Consider the following 16784-nt stretch of genomic DNA (forward strand, 5'->3'; position numbering starts at 1 on the left):
ACAACATCAAATGCCACGCCTGCTGTAAGCCACCTTAATCGGCTTCCCCTGTCGACCAGGATTGCCCTGCGCGGCGCTTCATGCAGGTCGCAGCGGTATCTTCTAGGGCACATGCATCGTGCATTGCGTTACAAGCTGACGTTCCTTCCCGGTTGAAGGATATCGGCCAACTCCGGCCTACCATGGACTTTATACTCCCGGGATGGGGATATTACTCCAATATAGGAAGTGGGTTTCTAGCAACCTACTGGTCAGCCCCACCCGATTGATGCTCATCCGCACCAGCCAGAGTGCGAACGAATGAGACCCCCAGCACGAAGTTCTTCGAGTTAGTAGGATGCGCAGAACGACTTACATAAATGCTGCTTCGCCGAAATGGGTTATCGACTCTGTGGCTGAGGTTCTCCTGTTATCATTAGTATCGACTCCGCTTCCGTGCGTTCCACCTAGTAGTAGTAGTTGCTGGCTTGATATCTGCATTCTGCATAACATATGGGCACTTGTTGGCCAGGCTTTCCCGCATTTTCGATTCTGCTCGCTTTGCGATTCTCCGTCTGACAGGCGGAGAAGAAAACAAGGAGAGTTGGTGTCCACGGGTATGTGGGGTCCTATCAATGCTAATCTGTGTTATCTGCATTTGCTGCTCTTTTCGTTCCAGACATTCCTCCTTTGCTGAGCGGTTCTTAAGCACGGGCAATAGCATCAGATGGTATGGTATGGTAGATATCTGGATAGCTGCAAATGCCATTCACAGTCAGATTCGTGGCCCGTCGCATATGTGTCTGATAGGGAACTTTGTCGTGGAGCTCTTCTCGGAACAACTGGGATTTGCTCGTCGCACTTCTTTTTGGTGCTGGGTGGGTATGCAATGTACAGACCACTGCGTATTCCGACTGCATCTGAACGAATGTAACCATCCGGTAGGGTTGAGGATTCCCTGAACCACTGCAGCCTGAGAAGATCCTACGCGTTCTGTAACAGCATGGACAGGCGTCTGACTCTGAAGCTCAATCATGCACACTGTTCCTCGGTCCTCTTTGAACCGATCCAGCCCCATTCAATCAGGGTGTGGACTCCCCAGCAAGCGATGTTCATCATGCGATGCTGCAAGGTGAGGAAAGGTTTAAATCCAGATTGGGTAAAAGGCAGGGATCTGATGTTAGTGCCACATGTGCAGTCTCCATTGCTTACCTTATACTATACGAAGCCATTCAAGGAGAAACCCAACCAACTGGAGTCTTTTTATCAAGGATACTTGTGCTTTGTCATGACCCTTCGCAATGACTTAGTTGCGGCATTGCTGGGTGATGGTTCCCAGGCCGCCCATTTGCTGATGTATGGTGGGGTTTGCACCAGCAGAGCATAGGCCGATGTTGAGCAGGGACTGTGATTTGACAATATTCTCGAGTCCTTTTGTTCAAAGAAGGAAACTCCTGCAAGCGAGGATGAACTGCTCTCGCAGTAATTAACCATAGGCAGGTTTCGTATACTATATCGGCTAACCGTTGGTATAGAGTCGCGACGGTGGTCAGCAAGGGCGGCATCACCATCTTTCCTAATCGGGGTGAGCACTTGGCAGCACGGGTTCACCTCTGCTCTCCGAGTCCGATCTCCTATTACTACTGCTGCTATTCTTGTGTACTACGTACTACGCACTGGCTTCTGGAGATGTCACTCGGTCCATTCTGATTCATTCTGAGCCCTCTATGTATGGGCGAGATGCACCAAGTACGACATGACCGCAGATGACGAAGGCTCGGAGGAATCAGTTAAGCAGTCTCCAAATGGACAACTTGACACCCAATCTCCTCTCCTCTCGCCCACCGAGGACACCTCTCCCTTGAATAAAGACGACTCTGATACCGCCGTCAGGGCGGTGCGCCCTTCCGCTCTGCGACACTCCTCTCTACACCACCCTCGACCCGACGGGACCCCTCGTACCCCGAACAGGGTGCGATTCGACGTTGATGACAATGTCAATGGCGGTCCGCCAGAGGAATGGGTGGACGAAGAGGATTATTTGGACTCCCCGAGTCAACATGCACCACTATTGACGGATATCACTCCTCCGGCCGACTCCCCTTTTCGATCAGAAGCCTTCCAACCCGAAGATTACCTGCCAGATGCGAGGCCTAAGAGTGGGATGCCGAGTGCTTTCATGAACATGGCAAACTCGATCATAGGGGCGGGGATCATTGGTCAACCTTATGCCTTCCGCCAGGCAGGTCTGATGATGGGAGTTCTTTTGCTCGTTGGTCTGACCGTGACAGTGGATTGGACCATCCGCTTGATCGTGATCAACAGCAAACTGTCTGGCGCAGATTCGTTTCAGGCAACCATGCAACATTGCTTCGGGAAGAGTGGCCTGGTTGCTATATCGGTCGCTCAGTGGGCGTTTGCCTTTGGGGGAATGGTTGCGTTCTGCATCATTGTTGGGGATACAATCCCGCATGTCATTGAAGCACTGTTCCCGGGGTTGAGTGGGGTTCCGTTCCTTTGGCTTCTGACAGACAGACGGGCGATCATTGTACTCTGCATCCTCGGCGTCAGCTGGCCGTTGAGTTTATACAGGGATATAGCAAAGGTTAGAGCCACTTATCCGTCATTCCTCCGTATCGCTACTGACGGTCGCAGCTCTCCAAAGCCTCGACATTGGCGTTGATCAGTATGGTTGTCATCATTCTTACGGTGGTGACTCAAGGAGCTGTTGTTGACCCAGAGCTGCGAGGAAGTCTCAAAGGTCTTCTATTTGTCAACGATGGCTTCTTTCAGGCAGTGGGGGTGATATCGTTCGGTAAGGCTTTTTCACTGGTGGATTGTCCATACATCTAACCGCTACAGCCTTCGTCTGCCACCATAATTCCCTGCTTATATATGGCTCTCTAAAGACCCCTACGCTAGACCGGTTTTCGGCTGTGACACATTACAGCACTTTGATCTCGCTGATCGCTTGCCTTGTCATGGCGCTCGCGGGATTCCTCACTTTTGGCGACCGTACCAAAGGCAATGTGCTGAACAACTTTCCTCCTCAAGGCCACTTGATGGTTCAGATTGCCCGACTGTGCTTCGGGCTGAACATGCTTACGACTTTGCCTCTGGAATGTTTTGTCTGCCGAGAGGTGATGAACAACTATTGGTTTCCGGAAGAGCCTTATCGACCCAACCGACATCTGATTTTCAGCAGTGCACTTGTGGTCGCGGCTATGGCCGTCAGCCTCATGACATGTGATCTGGGAGCGGTTTTCGAGCTGATAGGAGCCACCAGTGCTTGTGCACTTGCCTATATTCTCCCGCCGCTGTGCTACATCAAACTAAGCACCAGGAGTTGGAAAACCATACCTGCAGTGGTTTGTATTGTATTTGGCTGCGCTGTCATGACTGTCAGCTTGGTCCTGGCTATGAAAAAGATGATTAGAAGTGAGTCCGAATTGCTCCTGGCGTATCTTCTGATTGATATACTGACGTGCCTGATCTAGATGAAGGAGAACCACATCAATGCTAGAACGCCATAGTAGACGATGACTATCCTAGATAAACCGCCTTTCGGTAATGCAGGCGCAACGTGAATGCAAGATCGAATACTACCAATAATCTAGATCAAGGGCTGCCCAACAAGAACATTCTTGTCTTTGTGAGATTAAGAATTAGTCTCCCGCCCAATAGTACCTCAGGCCACGCTGTAGTAGTAAAGCAAAGAGAGAAACAGGTCTCGAGGACTGCTTCTCGGTGCTTGTCACAGCTTGAATCCCCATGCCAGCCACATTTGTAATACAGCGTCCCATCCGAAGGGAGTGATCCATCACTCTGGCACTGCAGGAATGTACTACTAATAGTACTAATAAGTAGGACATTATGGCGTTGCAGCTGCGGCCCCGCGCAACGTTGGTAGCGCTTCAAGCAAAGAACCTTTCCTCCAGAAGCCTAACATGTGTGCATACACCGTACCACCGGGAGATTCAAATTTGACCACATCGTGATTCGATCGGGAAACCAAGCGAATCCAGTGTCTCTGTGTGCTCCGAAAAGCCCAGGGGAAGGTGCTGATGCCGGCGGGCCAGATCATGTAGGTATGATATGCATACAGAGTCAGGAGGCGTGTTCTACTGTATTCTTCCCATTATTCTTCTCTGACCAAGGCTCCAATAACCGCCCGACTGTCTGAGACCGCGGCATGGGACGAGGTGAAAGGGTGAACTCAGAGACAGGGGAAGCAGAAGTTCTCCGTACCCATGTGAGTGGGCGGATGGTGGCGCAGTACCTGAGGATGGTCAATTGGTAGGAGGCATAATGGGACAGGTAACAAAACAGAAGCGGATTCGATGGAGTGGCCGAAACTGCGTTTTAACCAGTCGGCGGGCCGCCTGCGCTTGCTACCCCTGGATTTCTCACCACCATCGTCCACTCGTGCGACGACGATATCCCCCAGAACAAGAACCTTGTTCTCTAGCCTTGCACCATCCACTCGCTCCTCTCATGCTCATTTACATGCGTTTCAGGCTGGATCTCGAATGCCTCCATTTCACCCTGGCTACGGCTAGGTCAACCCTGCTCACTTTCTCGGCTCCGCCGTCCTACAATTTCCTCGCTCTGCAACCAGCAACCGGCAGCCATGGTAAATGCAATCGTCGTGTACTCCTTCTCTTCACTCTTTCCTCTGTTCTGTTTGCTATGTTTTGTGTCTTGTCCAGCTCGCCGTCGCTCCTTTGATCATCTTTCCAACGTCCTAGAGACGTCAGTCATTCCTTTTCATCTCTCCACGATCGCTTGCCTGCCAAAACTATTTGACGTTCTCCGCCGCGGGTTGAATCCGCCACAGACAGACAACAGACAGCTTGACAGGTCCCTGAACAGACAGACGAAACGAGAAAAAGTAAAAGGACCGGAACGGACGAGGCCAAAATGCATTTCAAAACGGTGGCAGTTGTGGTGGCCTCCCTGACTATGGCCCAGGCTCGCCCGGGTGGCATGCTCTATGGGCGCCAGTTCGGCAATGATACTTGGTCGGACTGGTCTGGAACAAGTACAACGACGAGCTTGGCCGTAGAGGAGGTTTCCACCAGCAGTGCGACAACGCCGACGACGACGACAACCACCACCGCTTTGGCCATTAGTGCTGTCACCAGTGCTTCCACGACCTCTGCATCGAACACAACCGGTGAAACCTGGGTTGATTGGACGAGCTCGTTGACGAGCTCCATCACGTCCAGCCCTTCTCCGGTTGATTTAGCTGTCAGCCCGACTGCAGCCAGCAATGATACTTGGAGTGATTGGGAAGCCCCAACAACCACGGTCACGTCGAGCGAGACACCAGTGGTCAGCACCACGGTGGAAGAGTCTACCATGACCTTGACCTTGGGCGTCGGTAATTCAGCGTCGGTAGTGACAACCACCATCCGCATGAGCAAGACCTTTACCCTCACCAGCACCATATATGCTACCATAACCAAGCCATCAAGTGGTTTGGAGGGTGCAACCGCGGTGAACGACGTAGCTGCTGAGACGGCGATACCTCCCACAACGTCCATCCTGGAGACTCCCATCACCGAAACGCTTACCGTTGTGCCTCTACCAACCGGAACGGCAGGCGAAGTTGCTGTTGGTGCAACTGGTTCGGGGTCTGGTGCGTGTGGTGTCGCTTATGTGACCGTCACGGAGGTGGTACAGAGCACCATCACCGTCACAGCCAGCCCGACCGAGATCAAGCCCATCCAGTCCACGGCACCGAGCTATTGGTTTAGTAATGGGACCGAGTCGACAACCGGACAGGAGTTCGCCAGCTCCGGGTTCCTCACGGTGTCCACCTACGCTACCCCTACGGGATGGAAACCATGAATAGCCGGGTTGGTATGAGGACAGGTGATTTGTTGAGGAGCAAGGCAGGAGCCTGAGAGATATACATTTTCAATTCTTGGACAAACACCTTTTTGATCTATTCTATTTCTTCTTTGCAAGAGTGTTGTCTTCCAAGCGAAGATCTTGCCGCCGATTTCCGGCATTTGACAGATGACCAGGGTAGACAATTGAGAGACCATGATCAACTTACAAGTACGTATCATTTAAAAAAGCTGGAAGAGTGTTCTCGTGATCTGTCTCGATCTGCGTCATGACGAAATGCAGTGTCCATTCCAAAGTTTCATCTGTTTCGATTGCCATCATCTGTGGCGTTTGTGGCGTATGGTTTGGTGGTGACGTGTGGCGCAGTAACTGCTGAATCCGTAGTAGCGCGGACCCTTGCACGGCTTGAAACAGCGAGAACTGACGTCGTTTATCAGGTCGACAACGCGGAGGGATCGCCAGCTGTCCTGCGAACAGCTTCAATATCACGTCAAGAGGTAAAGACTCTGAGAATGAAGGATTCCAATTGAGGCATACGAATATGGCTTGTTCAAGGTACAAGAGGAAAGAAATCATCCCCCTGCCAGTGCTGTTTGTTATTGTACGGTCGGTTAGCAGTACCAACTTTGAACCCTTGGACTGCCAGTGTTCTACCCAATCCTGCAGTGCTGCTAATGGCATGGCCCCGCATCGATGATGCTTGACTCTGACCCCCAGGAAGCTTGGATTCTCTTGCGTCTACATGCCCGGTACTCAGTAGTAGTAGTAACATGCTACAAGTTGGCTTTTGGAGCCCACCCACCATGGACCCTTTGTGGCTACGAACCTCACATTGTACAGTGCCTGAGTGGTGGGAGGAAGCAACATACGTAACAAAGCCCGCCGTCAATAGGTCAGGTTCGTGCCTCAGATGTAGGTACTGAAGTCTCTCGGCTCGTTACTCTGGCTCGGGAACAGCTGGGAGCTCTCAACACTGTCATCACCCTCTCACACCCACGGCATTGACTGCCCAATGTCACCTCTCACCTCTCACCTCTGGTCACTGCGCTGCGCAATGACGCATGATCCATGGCGTCAGATCTTGCCATGCCCCCAACGATCTCCTACGATCGGCTGCTCTCTGCCGCAGGGCATGGCCTTTATAACCCTCTGCCTTTCCCTGTGTCGCCTGAAGGTGATCCTGGTATCAGTTAAAACTTCGACCATTAGGACTTGAGCATTGCAAATTGCACAGATCATACACATCGTACTTGTATATCCCACACATTGACACGTCGACGAACAACCTTCACACATCATGGAGTCTGCAAAGAAGACCATCAGCAGCATCGTGTACGGCAGCGATGAGACCGGCCAGGTAAGTTGCAATTCTCTGCATACACTTCGACTTTGTGGACCAGTTCTGACCGGTAAACGCAGTCAACAAATAGCACAGGCCCCGGGTAAGTTGGCACACGTTATTGAGCCATGGCACAGAGGACATGATGCTGACATGGTTGTTCGCCAGGACTCACAACTCGGATACATTCTCCTCTGCCGGAACCAACCACACTTCATCGTCCACCGCCGCCACGCACAATACCACCTCAAGCGCAGCTACCGACACCAAATCAGCTCCCACCGTCCATGATATAACCACTTCGAACGGAGGTGAAGGCACCCATTCCCATGTGGGAGGCGCCCACCACACTGCAGGCACCCACCACCATCAGGAAGGCTCTGAATTCCGCTCAGGCACTCAGCAATACGAAGGCACCAAGCATCATGATGGCAGTCATCACCATGAAGGTCCCAGACACTCTGGCACGCCGTCTGAACCAGACCGTGCTGACGTACAAACTCCACATCAAGGCCGAGACCCAGCTCTCGTCGGTGAGCCCGCTGGCACGGGCACAGGCAAATTGACCGGCACCGCTGAACCAGGTTCACACAGCGCCGTCTTTGGTCTGACTCCGGATGGTCATAGGGAAACCAAGACCTCTCCTTACTCGACGGCTCCTGTCCCGGCGAGCAGCCTTGGACGCCACTCGGCAAACAAGGCTGGACATAACGACACTTCGTCTCGTGCTCCCATGGGCGCGGGCGTCCATGAACAGATGAACAGACCTGATAACGGTCCAAAGGGTCTGGAGCGGACTGACCCTGCTCCTGCTCACCCTGGCTCGGGATCCAAAGCGGGTTCTGGTACGGCCAACCCCTTGGCATGAGAGCTTGCAAATAGGATGACAGGTTGAGAAATGTTCTTGTGTGGGATATATATACTATAGTTTCGAAATATGCTCCATACAAGATCACAAATGTACATTTGATCCTGTGGTTTGAATTGTGCCGCCTCGAAATTCAAAGTTCGCATATACAAAACTACCTGGGCTTCTCAGACCCGGTATTGCTGTCGATCACCCCTATCTACAGTGTCTTTATTATGATGCGTTATCCATCCCAGATACGATAGGCAATGAAATCTTGAGCAGATCGATTCATGTCAGTCTGGGAGTCCCTATCATCCACAGCCTCAGATCATTCACGATATAAGCCGCGTGCCTTGATCCATTCCGCCACTCGTTTCCCAACAAGCATTTCCACTTCTTCAAATCTACCCTCCTTCGCCGCTTCGCGTACTCTCGTCGAGCTCACGCCGTCAGCCTCTCCAGAATCATCGAGAACCAGCTCAACCCTGTTCGCCCATTCCCTCTTCAGGCCCTGGGCTTCCATCTCCCCACGCGCAATGCGGTCCACATACGCCATTTGACCTTCAACAGTATCAAACCCCAGCCCCGACTCGCCTTGGGCATCTTTGAGGTTCGCCGACGGGGAATCGGTATCCACGCGCACCGTAGCACGCACACGATGGCGCGACAAGAACGGCGCCAGAGCCGACAACGGTGGCGTGTAGTTCGGGTAGTATTTTGGTGTGAAGATGCGGATCAAAGTGTCGAACCCCGTCAAGTGGATTTGTTCGACAGTACCACCATTTGAGGGCTTGTAGACCTTGCTCTCGTCAATGCAGCTTGCTTTGTCGGTGAAGTAGGGTTCCTTGATGATGCCGACGTCGATGATCGGCGCAATGGAAGTAGTACCCGCACCGGTGTCCGAATTACTGAAGCTTGAACGCATGTGTTCGGCCATCAGGGTCATCATTACCAGGCGGTCTTCGAAGTCCGCTGGCTTAGGCTTCTTGTCTGCGTTGACCGTTGCCAGAAGGAAAAGAACCCTTGGATTCTTGTCTACAGATGGTTCTGGACGGGGATCGGGTTTAGAATGCACCTGCTGTGTGCCCTTTAGAGCGGTCTTGACCAGACTCATATGTGCTCGTGACGGAGGGTTGAAACTGGAGTCAAGGACATATAATGTGCGGATTGCTTGGGACGAGGGTGGCTGTGATGGCGGGATGGTGTGTAGGATCCGGAATCTGCATGTCGAGTTTGCGAAATCCTGTAGGGCTTGAGAGAATTGCGTTCTCAGGGTTTGCAAGGCTTGCATGTCCAAGTGTTGGGAGGACATCATCTGGTATGGTCGAAGGAAGGCGGGCGGAAGGAGTCCGGCAGGTTCTTTTTATGTATAGCAGTTGTTATCAATCTCAGTGATGCTGCCGGGCAGTGAAAAAATGACAGTTTTGAGATCCGAGGTATGATAGAGGTATTCCTGACTCCTCACAGCTGGCGCTCTCTTCAGTCCGGTCTACCTGGATTGCTGTGTACGAAGTAGTTGAGGGCATGTTAACAGGCATTCGGAGATTATGACGAGTGTTCAGAAGTTCAGCCTGATCATGTGATAAGGCTGAGGTTTGATTCCCCTCACTGACTGCACCAGCAGCCAAGCACTAGGTAGCGTCACGTGCAATAAAATCTTGGCACGCCAACCCTCCCACAACGAAATTGACGACTCGCACTGCAGCTTGTGTGCGGCTTCAATCTGTGCGCGCCAACTTCAACTCTTCGACAAACCGACACCTTCACCACCGTCTCTAGTTCACCAGACAATCTCTCCCAATCGTCAAGATGTCGACCGCCGAGCTCGCCAGCGCGTACGCCGCTCTCATCCTTGCCGACGATGGCATTGATATCACTGTACGGAATCCCCATGTCTGCCTCTGCTGTTTCGAGAACCAACCATGGATCGATTGAGCACGCTCTCACCTGACATTGAGACTTCATGACTAACTTTCCGGTCTCCGGGTTTGCTTCTGTAGGCCGACAAGCTGAACACCCTGATCAAGGCCGCCGGTGTCCCCGACGTCGAGCCCATCTGGGCCACTCTCTTCGCTAAGGCTCTCGAGGGCAAGGATGTGAAGGACATGCTCCTGAACGTCGGCTCTGGAGGTGGTGCCGCAGCCGCCCCTGCTGCTGGTGGTGCTCCCGCAGCTGGTGGTGCCGCCGAGGCTGCCCCAGCTGAGGAGGAAAAGAAAGAAGAGGGTATGTCTATGTCCAACATTCCGCATCTGCGCGTTGATTCGATAGCGGGAAAATCACTGACAACTTTTTCCACCATAACAGAGAAGGAGGAGTCGGACGAAGACATGGGCTTCGGTCTCTTCGACTAAGCGTTCGACCTCAACCATCCTGTGCCGCCCTGCCTGTTTTCTCCGCCACGGCAACTTTTTTCGAGCGAGAACATTCACACACAGAAAACATTGTCCAACATCGCATCAGGAACACGAAAAGCAACCGCATACTCAGCCTGCCTTGCTATGCTTTGCCTGGCCTTGTTTTAGACCAAAAAGTCCTAGATTGCGTCTTTTCTTTCTTGTGGAAGGACACTGTGCGCAGTCAAGGCATTTTCGACATTTGTGGATAATCAGAACGAAAGGGAAATTAACTACTCGAGAAGAACGGTCCGGGACGAGCTGGGCATGCGAAGACTCATGCGGACTTAAATCGAGCCATTCGAAACGCTTTTGAGGATTGATCCACAATGTCAATAGCTCATGAAACTCGCTTCTTGCATCTGTTCTGTGTTTGATCACTGGACTTGGCTTTCTTTTCAAGCTGACCGTGCTTCTGAATGTTGTTGACCGTGCATGGAACAACACAATTGCCCATCCCTGTCCATTCGCATCCTCTGTGCAGTGCCATGGGCGAATTTCGCCAGACTTCGCACTTTTCGGTGCTCATAAGTTCATGTCTCCCGTTACACTGGTTGCTCTCGCTTCCTAGAGAAGACCTATCAACTCTGCACACGCACCATTGAAGCTTGAGTATCTGCAGCGGCGCGTACAAAACCCAGGCCCTTGCACAGCGCCTTCCACTCTAAAATCTACTCTGATGTTCATCCCTCCTGATGTTTGCGGGTGCGAGCTGATTGGCCGAGCAGCCCTCATCAGGTTCTCCGCACGCAGTGTCCAGCCTCGTCCGATATCGCTGTATCTCTGCTGCTCCTCTGTGTGTATCTTTATATTCTTGTATCATTGCTCCTACCCGCATTCCTTACGTCTAGACAGTGACCCAAGTCTCCACATCTACAAATCGGCCCAAGATACGTCCAGACATATAGATAGACCCGGCCGCTCGAGTGTTTCCAGGTAACGAAGTCTACTTTTTTCTCAAGATCTCCGTCGTCGCATCGTCATTCTATCATGGCATTCGTCTATGGTCTTGATCACTTGGAACCGGCCTTTTCTGACCGGCCTGTACCATACATCAGCTACGGCCTCCATTTCGACGAAGCCTGCAAACACCATATCGAAAACACATTCCAAGCCAGCCGCGTGTACATTATCGCCTCTAGATCATTGTCGTCCAACACATCAGCCCTGAAGCGCCTGCAAGATGCCCTTGGAGACAAAGTCGTCGGTGTCAGGATCGGCATGACCCCACATACCCATTGGAACGAAGTACTTGAAGTGGCGCAGGACGCGGCGCCCAAGGACCCGGACTGTATCGTGACGCTGGGTGCAGGCTCGCTCACCGATGCGGCCAAAGTAGTATCATGGATGCTAGCAAACGACATCACCACGTCGGAAGGAATGGAGAAGTTGTCCTCGGCCACAAAGGGGTCCTCATCTGCCTTCAAGCCGCCCAAAATCCGCCACATCGCCATTCCCACCAGCCTGTCTGGCGGCGAATACCAGGCCAGGGCGGGCGTGACGCGCGACGACGGCAGTGATCTCAAAAGACCATTCTTCCCGCCACCGCGCAATCCTAGCTTAGTAGTTCTCGACCCGGAATTGACTACCACCACTCCGCAACGGATCTGGCTCAGCACGGGCGTCCGGGCCGTCGACCACTGCGTCGAAACGCTGTGCAGTCTTCTGTCGAACCCGAGCGGCGACGCGGACGCCGAGAAGGGGTTGTTGAAACTTGTCCCGTCCCTGATCCGTACGCATCGCGACCCAGGCGATCTCGATGCCCGGTTCGAATCGATGAGGGGCGTCACTGAGGCCATGAGCGCCGTCAGCAGCGGAGTACCGCTGGGCGCCAGTCACGGCATTGGACACCAACTCGGTCCATTGGGCGTCGGGCACGGCGAAACGAGTTGTATTTTGCTGCCGGCCGTGTGTAAATGGAACGCTAGGGCCGGGGCCAACGTCGAGCGTCAGGAGTACTGCAAGAACGTCCTGCTCAGGTCACCCGTCGTCAAGGAGGTGCTGCTGGCCAGATATGGTTCCGGAGAGCACAACAAACTTGATGGTCTCGATCTAGGTGACGTGCTGGACGCCATTTTCAGGGATCTCGGTATGCCCCGGACATTGAAGGATGTTGGGGTCGGAAGGGATAAGTTGGATGCCTTGGCGGAGAACAGTCTGCGAGATCATTGGTGTCAGACCAATGCGAAACCTCTCACGGAGAAAGCTCAGGTCTTGGAGCTCCTGGAAACGGTAGTAGAGTGAACTCAATGGCCGTGGGACGGTGTGGTTTCGATACCCGTGATGTGAATACTATTGCCAAACGAAGGACTGAAAGAACAGTTGCATCTTTTTTCTTGTCCTCGCTGCGCGGATCCATTTAAAAGCTGCCGGAATGTTGAAAGAGTCTTCTAGGCCAGAGGATACAGTCGTGCTCCGAAGTTACGGCCTCGAATTGCACATCGATGGTCAATGGCTGCAAAATGCTTGACTCAAGGGGCGTTCTCAGCCTTGCCGCCCATCGAGCAATAATAAACATAGCGCAGCCTTGACTTTCACAATGCAGAGAAGTCCTTCTTACCGAGAGAACGACGCGACCATGGTAGGTTCCGACCTCATACCTCGGACGGGAAGACGCGTAAGGTCGTCAATCTGAACATGTCAAACCACAAATCCGCAAGAGCAGAATTCTACTCTGTAGTTGTGTACACATGCGTGTTGTTCGCATGTAACCTCCGTGTCCACTGTCCCGCAAAGCCCATCCCGCCCGTTGCCGACGAACATGGCTGTGCAATCTGCTTGACACAGCCTCAAGTGACACAGTCAACTACGTCCATTCAAGTCCAAATCCATGCCTGTCACCCACGAACTTACCTCGATGAAACATGCATGGGAGAGTCCGGCCGGAATATCCGAGGAGAGGATTAAATCCATGGCTGGACATGGTGGCAATGGCGATGCCGATGCCGATGGCATCAAAGAATCGTGTGACCCGGCATTTGGCATCCGCCATGGCCACCAGGAATGTTTAATACCTCACATTGCGAATGCGTGGGAGAGCGAAGGTAGTTGGCACGTTCCGCCCGTCCGAAAGGGGTGGCTTCTGGTTTTCCACCTTATGGGCCGTGACCATGGAGGGGGCCGGCATGGTAGCTTGCATTGACGACTACCAAGTGCGATTCAAACACAAAATTGAGGGTTTGTACACGATCTTGTTTCGGGGCGGGACAAACTGAAAGAATTGGAATCCATTGCAGTGATCAACCATGAAGCCTCCACAACAGCAAAATGCAGAACCACACGCAGTTGAAGCGTCTCAAATCTCAGCATCACAAGATGTATACTGTCAGTACGCTCAACTCTGGTACGGCATCTTGATGTCGTCTTTACGATCAATGCGAGGAACCAACTTCCCATCCAATCGAAGACGTCTTGACGGCACGATACGAATGTGTTGGTTTGTTTGGCAGACTTTAGATGACAGATCGTGACAGGGAACATCCAAGAAGCAGCCCCAGACTCGGATTCCATGCTGATCGCTACCATACCACACGTGTGTCCCGAACCAGTGTGAATGGAGAGAGCCTGCCCAGAATGGACGTGTTGTTTACGCGGTAGACAGCAACATGTAGCCTGCCGGAATGCAGAGCGAGGAACAAATGCACCATTCCAGAACAGGATGAAAGGGATAGAGATTGTGAAATGGAGAGGTGACAAGAAGACGTATTCATTGATTCACTGCTGCTTCTTGAACCCCAGTCCTCCTGTGGCACGTGTGGCGCGAGATCGTGCGATCGGGTATGCCACAGTCTCGTCGCTCTGACAGACAGGATATGGATATATCATATTGCAGGTGTGTGCGTGTGTGTGTCAGTGGACGTCCAGGAGTGGTGATTGCTTTGGCAGGACCACACCACCTGAGAGGAGAATACCAAGTGCTGGAATGGAAGCAAGGCACCACACACACTCCGGAGATGTATAGCCTCGGAGGGGCACATCGCGTCTATGGAAAGAAAAAGTTGCTCAGGTACTGAAAAAGGGGGCAAGGCCTGCAATGGGACGCACTGCCCAGCCTCGTCCAGGGGTAGAAAACTTCTTTTACACTTCGGTCATGGCCCGGAGGAGAATAGATGGCAAGGAAGAACCCGGCAGAAGGGAGAATAGGAAATGTTCGGGACGTGGAGCTTTTGAGTATATGACCGATCAAGACCAGACATCACGATAGAATAATCGTATCCGTTTTGATTGACATATTCAACTGTCCGGAAAAACCAGTATAAGATGGACCTGGCATTTCCTTGGGGGCCGGCCAAATTCCTGTGTAAAAAGTGACGTGTTTGAGCAGCCACTGACCGCGGCATCGTGTGGAGACGTACAAGGTATGCGGGAAGAGTCTTTAGTAGAGTGCTCTGCCGGTGCTGGTGCTGGTGCTGATCACTGAACAGCGGCATGATGTTGACGTTGGACATAAAACCCCCTTGCATGGATCAGTTGGCAACAAGATCTGCGACGTGGCCCAGGGGCATCCAACTTTTTGGATTCTCTCCACTTCGCCCATGCCGCCAATGTCTGTGCTCACTGCTCGTCGGGCATGCTCACCCTCATGCTTGGAAGAGGTTGTCCCACCCCCAGCAGAGACGGCGTGGGTAATCCTGGCGTGATATCGCGTCGGAAGGCTGACGAGAATGAGACGCGAGTTCGGAGCGCGGGATGAGAAGTGGTCAAAAAGACTGGGTGAGCCGGATGGCTTTGGTTCTTGACGATGAGTTGGGAACCGAGACACGAATCTTTCTCAGAGTCATCAGTATAGTCAATCTTTTCGTTTGAGTACTGAGAGGGTGTTGTATGCGAGGCACCATCAACTCTCACGCCTCCCTACACAGTATATGCACACACACTCTCTATAATCATTTTTTATACCGATTCCCACACCATGTCTCGATTCGGGTACTCAACGCCAATTCCCACGCCCACGGACAGCTGGTCATCATACTTCGACTCGTGGAAGACCGAGGACCGTGAGATACCAGTCTGGGAACCGTTGATACTGGACCAGTACGACGAATTGCATCCGCAGACTCTGCAGGTCAAGTTCAACGCCGACCTGAACTTTGATCTGGACTGGGGAATGGACTATCTGCAGGACGGTTGCTCGCCGCTCCCACTACCGCCGTCGCTTGCGACCGGGAAATTGAACGACGCACATCAGGCTCATCCACGACAGGGGCCGCTGCAAGGCCAGAACAATAATATTGACTGTCGCTCCAGAGCGTGTCGAGTATCTTGTCGGTCTGATGACGTCGATATGGGGTTCGAGAGGGTCATGGCCATTGACGGGGACGGGAACGGCATGCCAGTGAGGACGTGGACGAAGCTGCGGCATCAAAGACAGGCGCCGAGACAACAACCACTTGAACAGCCGACAAAAACACGCACACAGTTCATGGGCGCCAGCACGGGCATCGGCACCACCGGTACCGCCACCAGCACCGCGCCTAGTAACTTCAGCAGTCCTACAGCCGCAACGAACTTGAAGACAAGATCCCTGCGGCGAACTCAGGCGACACGAGCACCACGAGCAACGCGACGGCTGCCGTCACCGTCATCGCAGCCGTTGATAGGCGACCTCGCCTGGCCACATACCCTGGATCTGACAACAACAGGCACCGATCTGCCCGCTAATCATGACACTGTAAGTGCTGCTCTCCCCTAAACTCCAATAATCCCCCCCCGTCGCCCACCGAATGCCTTTACCCCACTACGACATCATCGCTGGCATCATCAATTGTTGCCATCAGCACGAGAATCAGCATCATCATGACTGCCCCAGGCGCCCATTATTACCTGTCAGGCTGCGTTTCTCCATCCACCACCACTGCACCACTGGCTTTGCCTGTATTTGCCTGGCACCTATTCATTGCTCCTCGTCACTGGTTCTTTGGGTCTTTTCGCCCGTAGCAATCACCCTCCATCAACCCCAAACAGCTCTCTTTTACTCCCTCTTTCTCTCCTACACACACTCTGTCTTCTATTCCATCTGTAGCCACTCCAGCTACAGACACTACTACCACTCTTGTCCATCACCGCTTGTTCAAGCAGCTATCAGTCGAGCTGGCTGACAGCAAGACTACTGCTACTCCTCCCGCCACTATTCTTTTGTCTCCTCCATACCCTTCTTGGGATAGTTGTCGGCGGCCTCAACTCCACTGGCGCACTTGTCCCATCGCTTATTCATCCTCGCTCGACCTAAGAAGATCTCGACCACTGCACTGCGCTGTCCCGGCCTGCCGCTCCTTCCACACACACGGCCCCGAACCCGCTCACCCGCAAACCAGGTCTTACCCATAACAACTTTTTCTACCGTCCAATCTCCCACTCTCATCACCAC

General features: G+C 52.8%; 7 protein-coding genes across 7 annotated transcripts; 6 read left to right on the forward strand and 1 right to left on the reverse strand.

Moving 5' to 3' along the window:
• Positions 1-1735: 1735 nt before the first annotated feature.
• Positions 1736-3476, forward strand: A1O1_06623 (uncharacterized protein; the record flags this gene model as incomplete). Its single annotated transcript, XM_007727501.1, has 3 exons — positions 1736-2584; positions 2635-2794; positions 2842-3476. The coding sequence occupies 3 exons, from the start codon at positions 1736-1738 to the stop codon at positions 3474-3476; spliced, it is 1644 nt and encodes a 547-aa protein (XP_007725691.1).
• A 1465-nt stretch (positions 3477-4941) lies between these two features.
• A1O1_06624 (uncharacterized protein) lies at positions 4942-5832 on the forward strand (the record flags this gene model as incomplete). The annotated part of the gene is made up of 1 exon (XM_007727502.1): positions 4942-5832. One exon carries the CDS (start codon positions 4942-4944, stop codon positions 5830-5832), a length of 891 nt encoding a protein of 296 aa, XP_007725692.1.
• A 1300-nt stretch (positions 5833-7132) lies between these two features.
• On the forward strand, positions 7133-8042 carry A1O1_06625 (uncharacterized protein; the record flags this gene model as incomplete). Its single annotated transcript, XM_007727503.1, has 3 exons — positions 7133-7192; positions 7255-7277; positions 7343-8042. 3 exons carry the CDS (start codon positions 7133-7135, stop codon positions 8040-8042), a joined length of 783 nt encoding a protein of 260 aa, XP_007725693.1.
• A 310-nt stretch (positions 8043-8352) lies between these two features.
• A1O1_06626 (uncharacterized protein) lies at positions 8353-9336 on the reverse strand (the record flags this gene model as incomplete). Its single annotated transcript, XM_007727504.1, has 1 exon — positions 8353-9336. The coding sequence occupies one exon, from the start codon at positions 9334-9336 to the stop codon at positions 8353-8355; it is 984 nt and encodes a 327-aa protein (XP_007725694.1).
• Positions 9337-9833: 497 nt separating this feature from the next.
• A1O1_06627 (large subunit ribosomal protein LP1) lies at positions 9834-10375 on the forward strand (the record flags this gene model as incomplete). The annotated part of the gene is made up of 3 exons (XM_007727505.1): positions 9834-9902; positions 10025-10247; positions 10329-10375. 3 exons carry the CDS (start codon positions 9834-9836, stop codon positions 10373-10375), a joined length of 339 nt encoding a protein of 112 aa, XP_007725695.1.
• Positions 10376-11407: 1032 nt separating this feature from the next.
• On the forward strand, positions 11408-12661 carry A1O1_06628 (alcohol dehydrogenase; the record flags this gene model as incomplete). Its single annotated transcript, XM_007727506.1, has 1 exon — positions 11408-12661. The coding sequence occupies one exon, from the start codon at positions 11408-11410 to the stop codon at positions 12659-12661; it is 1254 nt and encodes a 417-aa protein (XP_007725696.1).
• Positions 12662-15329: 2668 nt separating this feature from the next.
• A1O1_06629 (uncharacterized protein) lies at positions 15330-16109 on the forward strand (the record flags this gene model as incomplete). Its single annotated transcript, XM_007727507.1, has 1 exon — positions 15330-16109. One exon carries the CDS (start codon positions 15330-15332, stop codon positions 16107-16109), a length of 780 nt encoding a protein of 259 aa, XP_007725697.1.
• Positions 16110-16784: the final 675 nt, after the last annotated feature.

This window comes from Capronia coronata, assembly GCF_000585585.1.
Source record: "Capronia coronata CBS 617.96 chromosome Unknown acBCG-supercont1.5, whole genome shotgun sequence".
Taxonomy (NCBI): Eukaryota; Fungi; Ascomycota; class Eurotiomycetes; order Chaetothyriales; family Herpotrichiellaceae; genus Capronia; species Capronia coronata.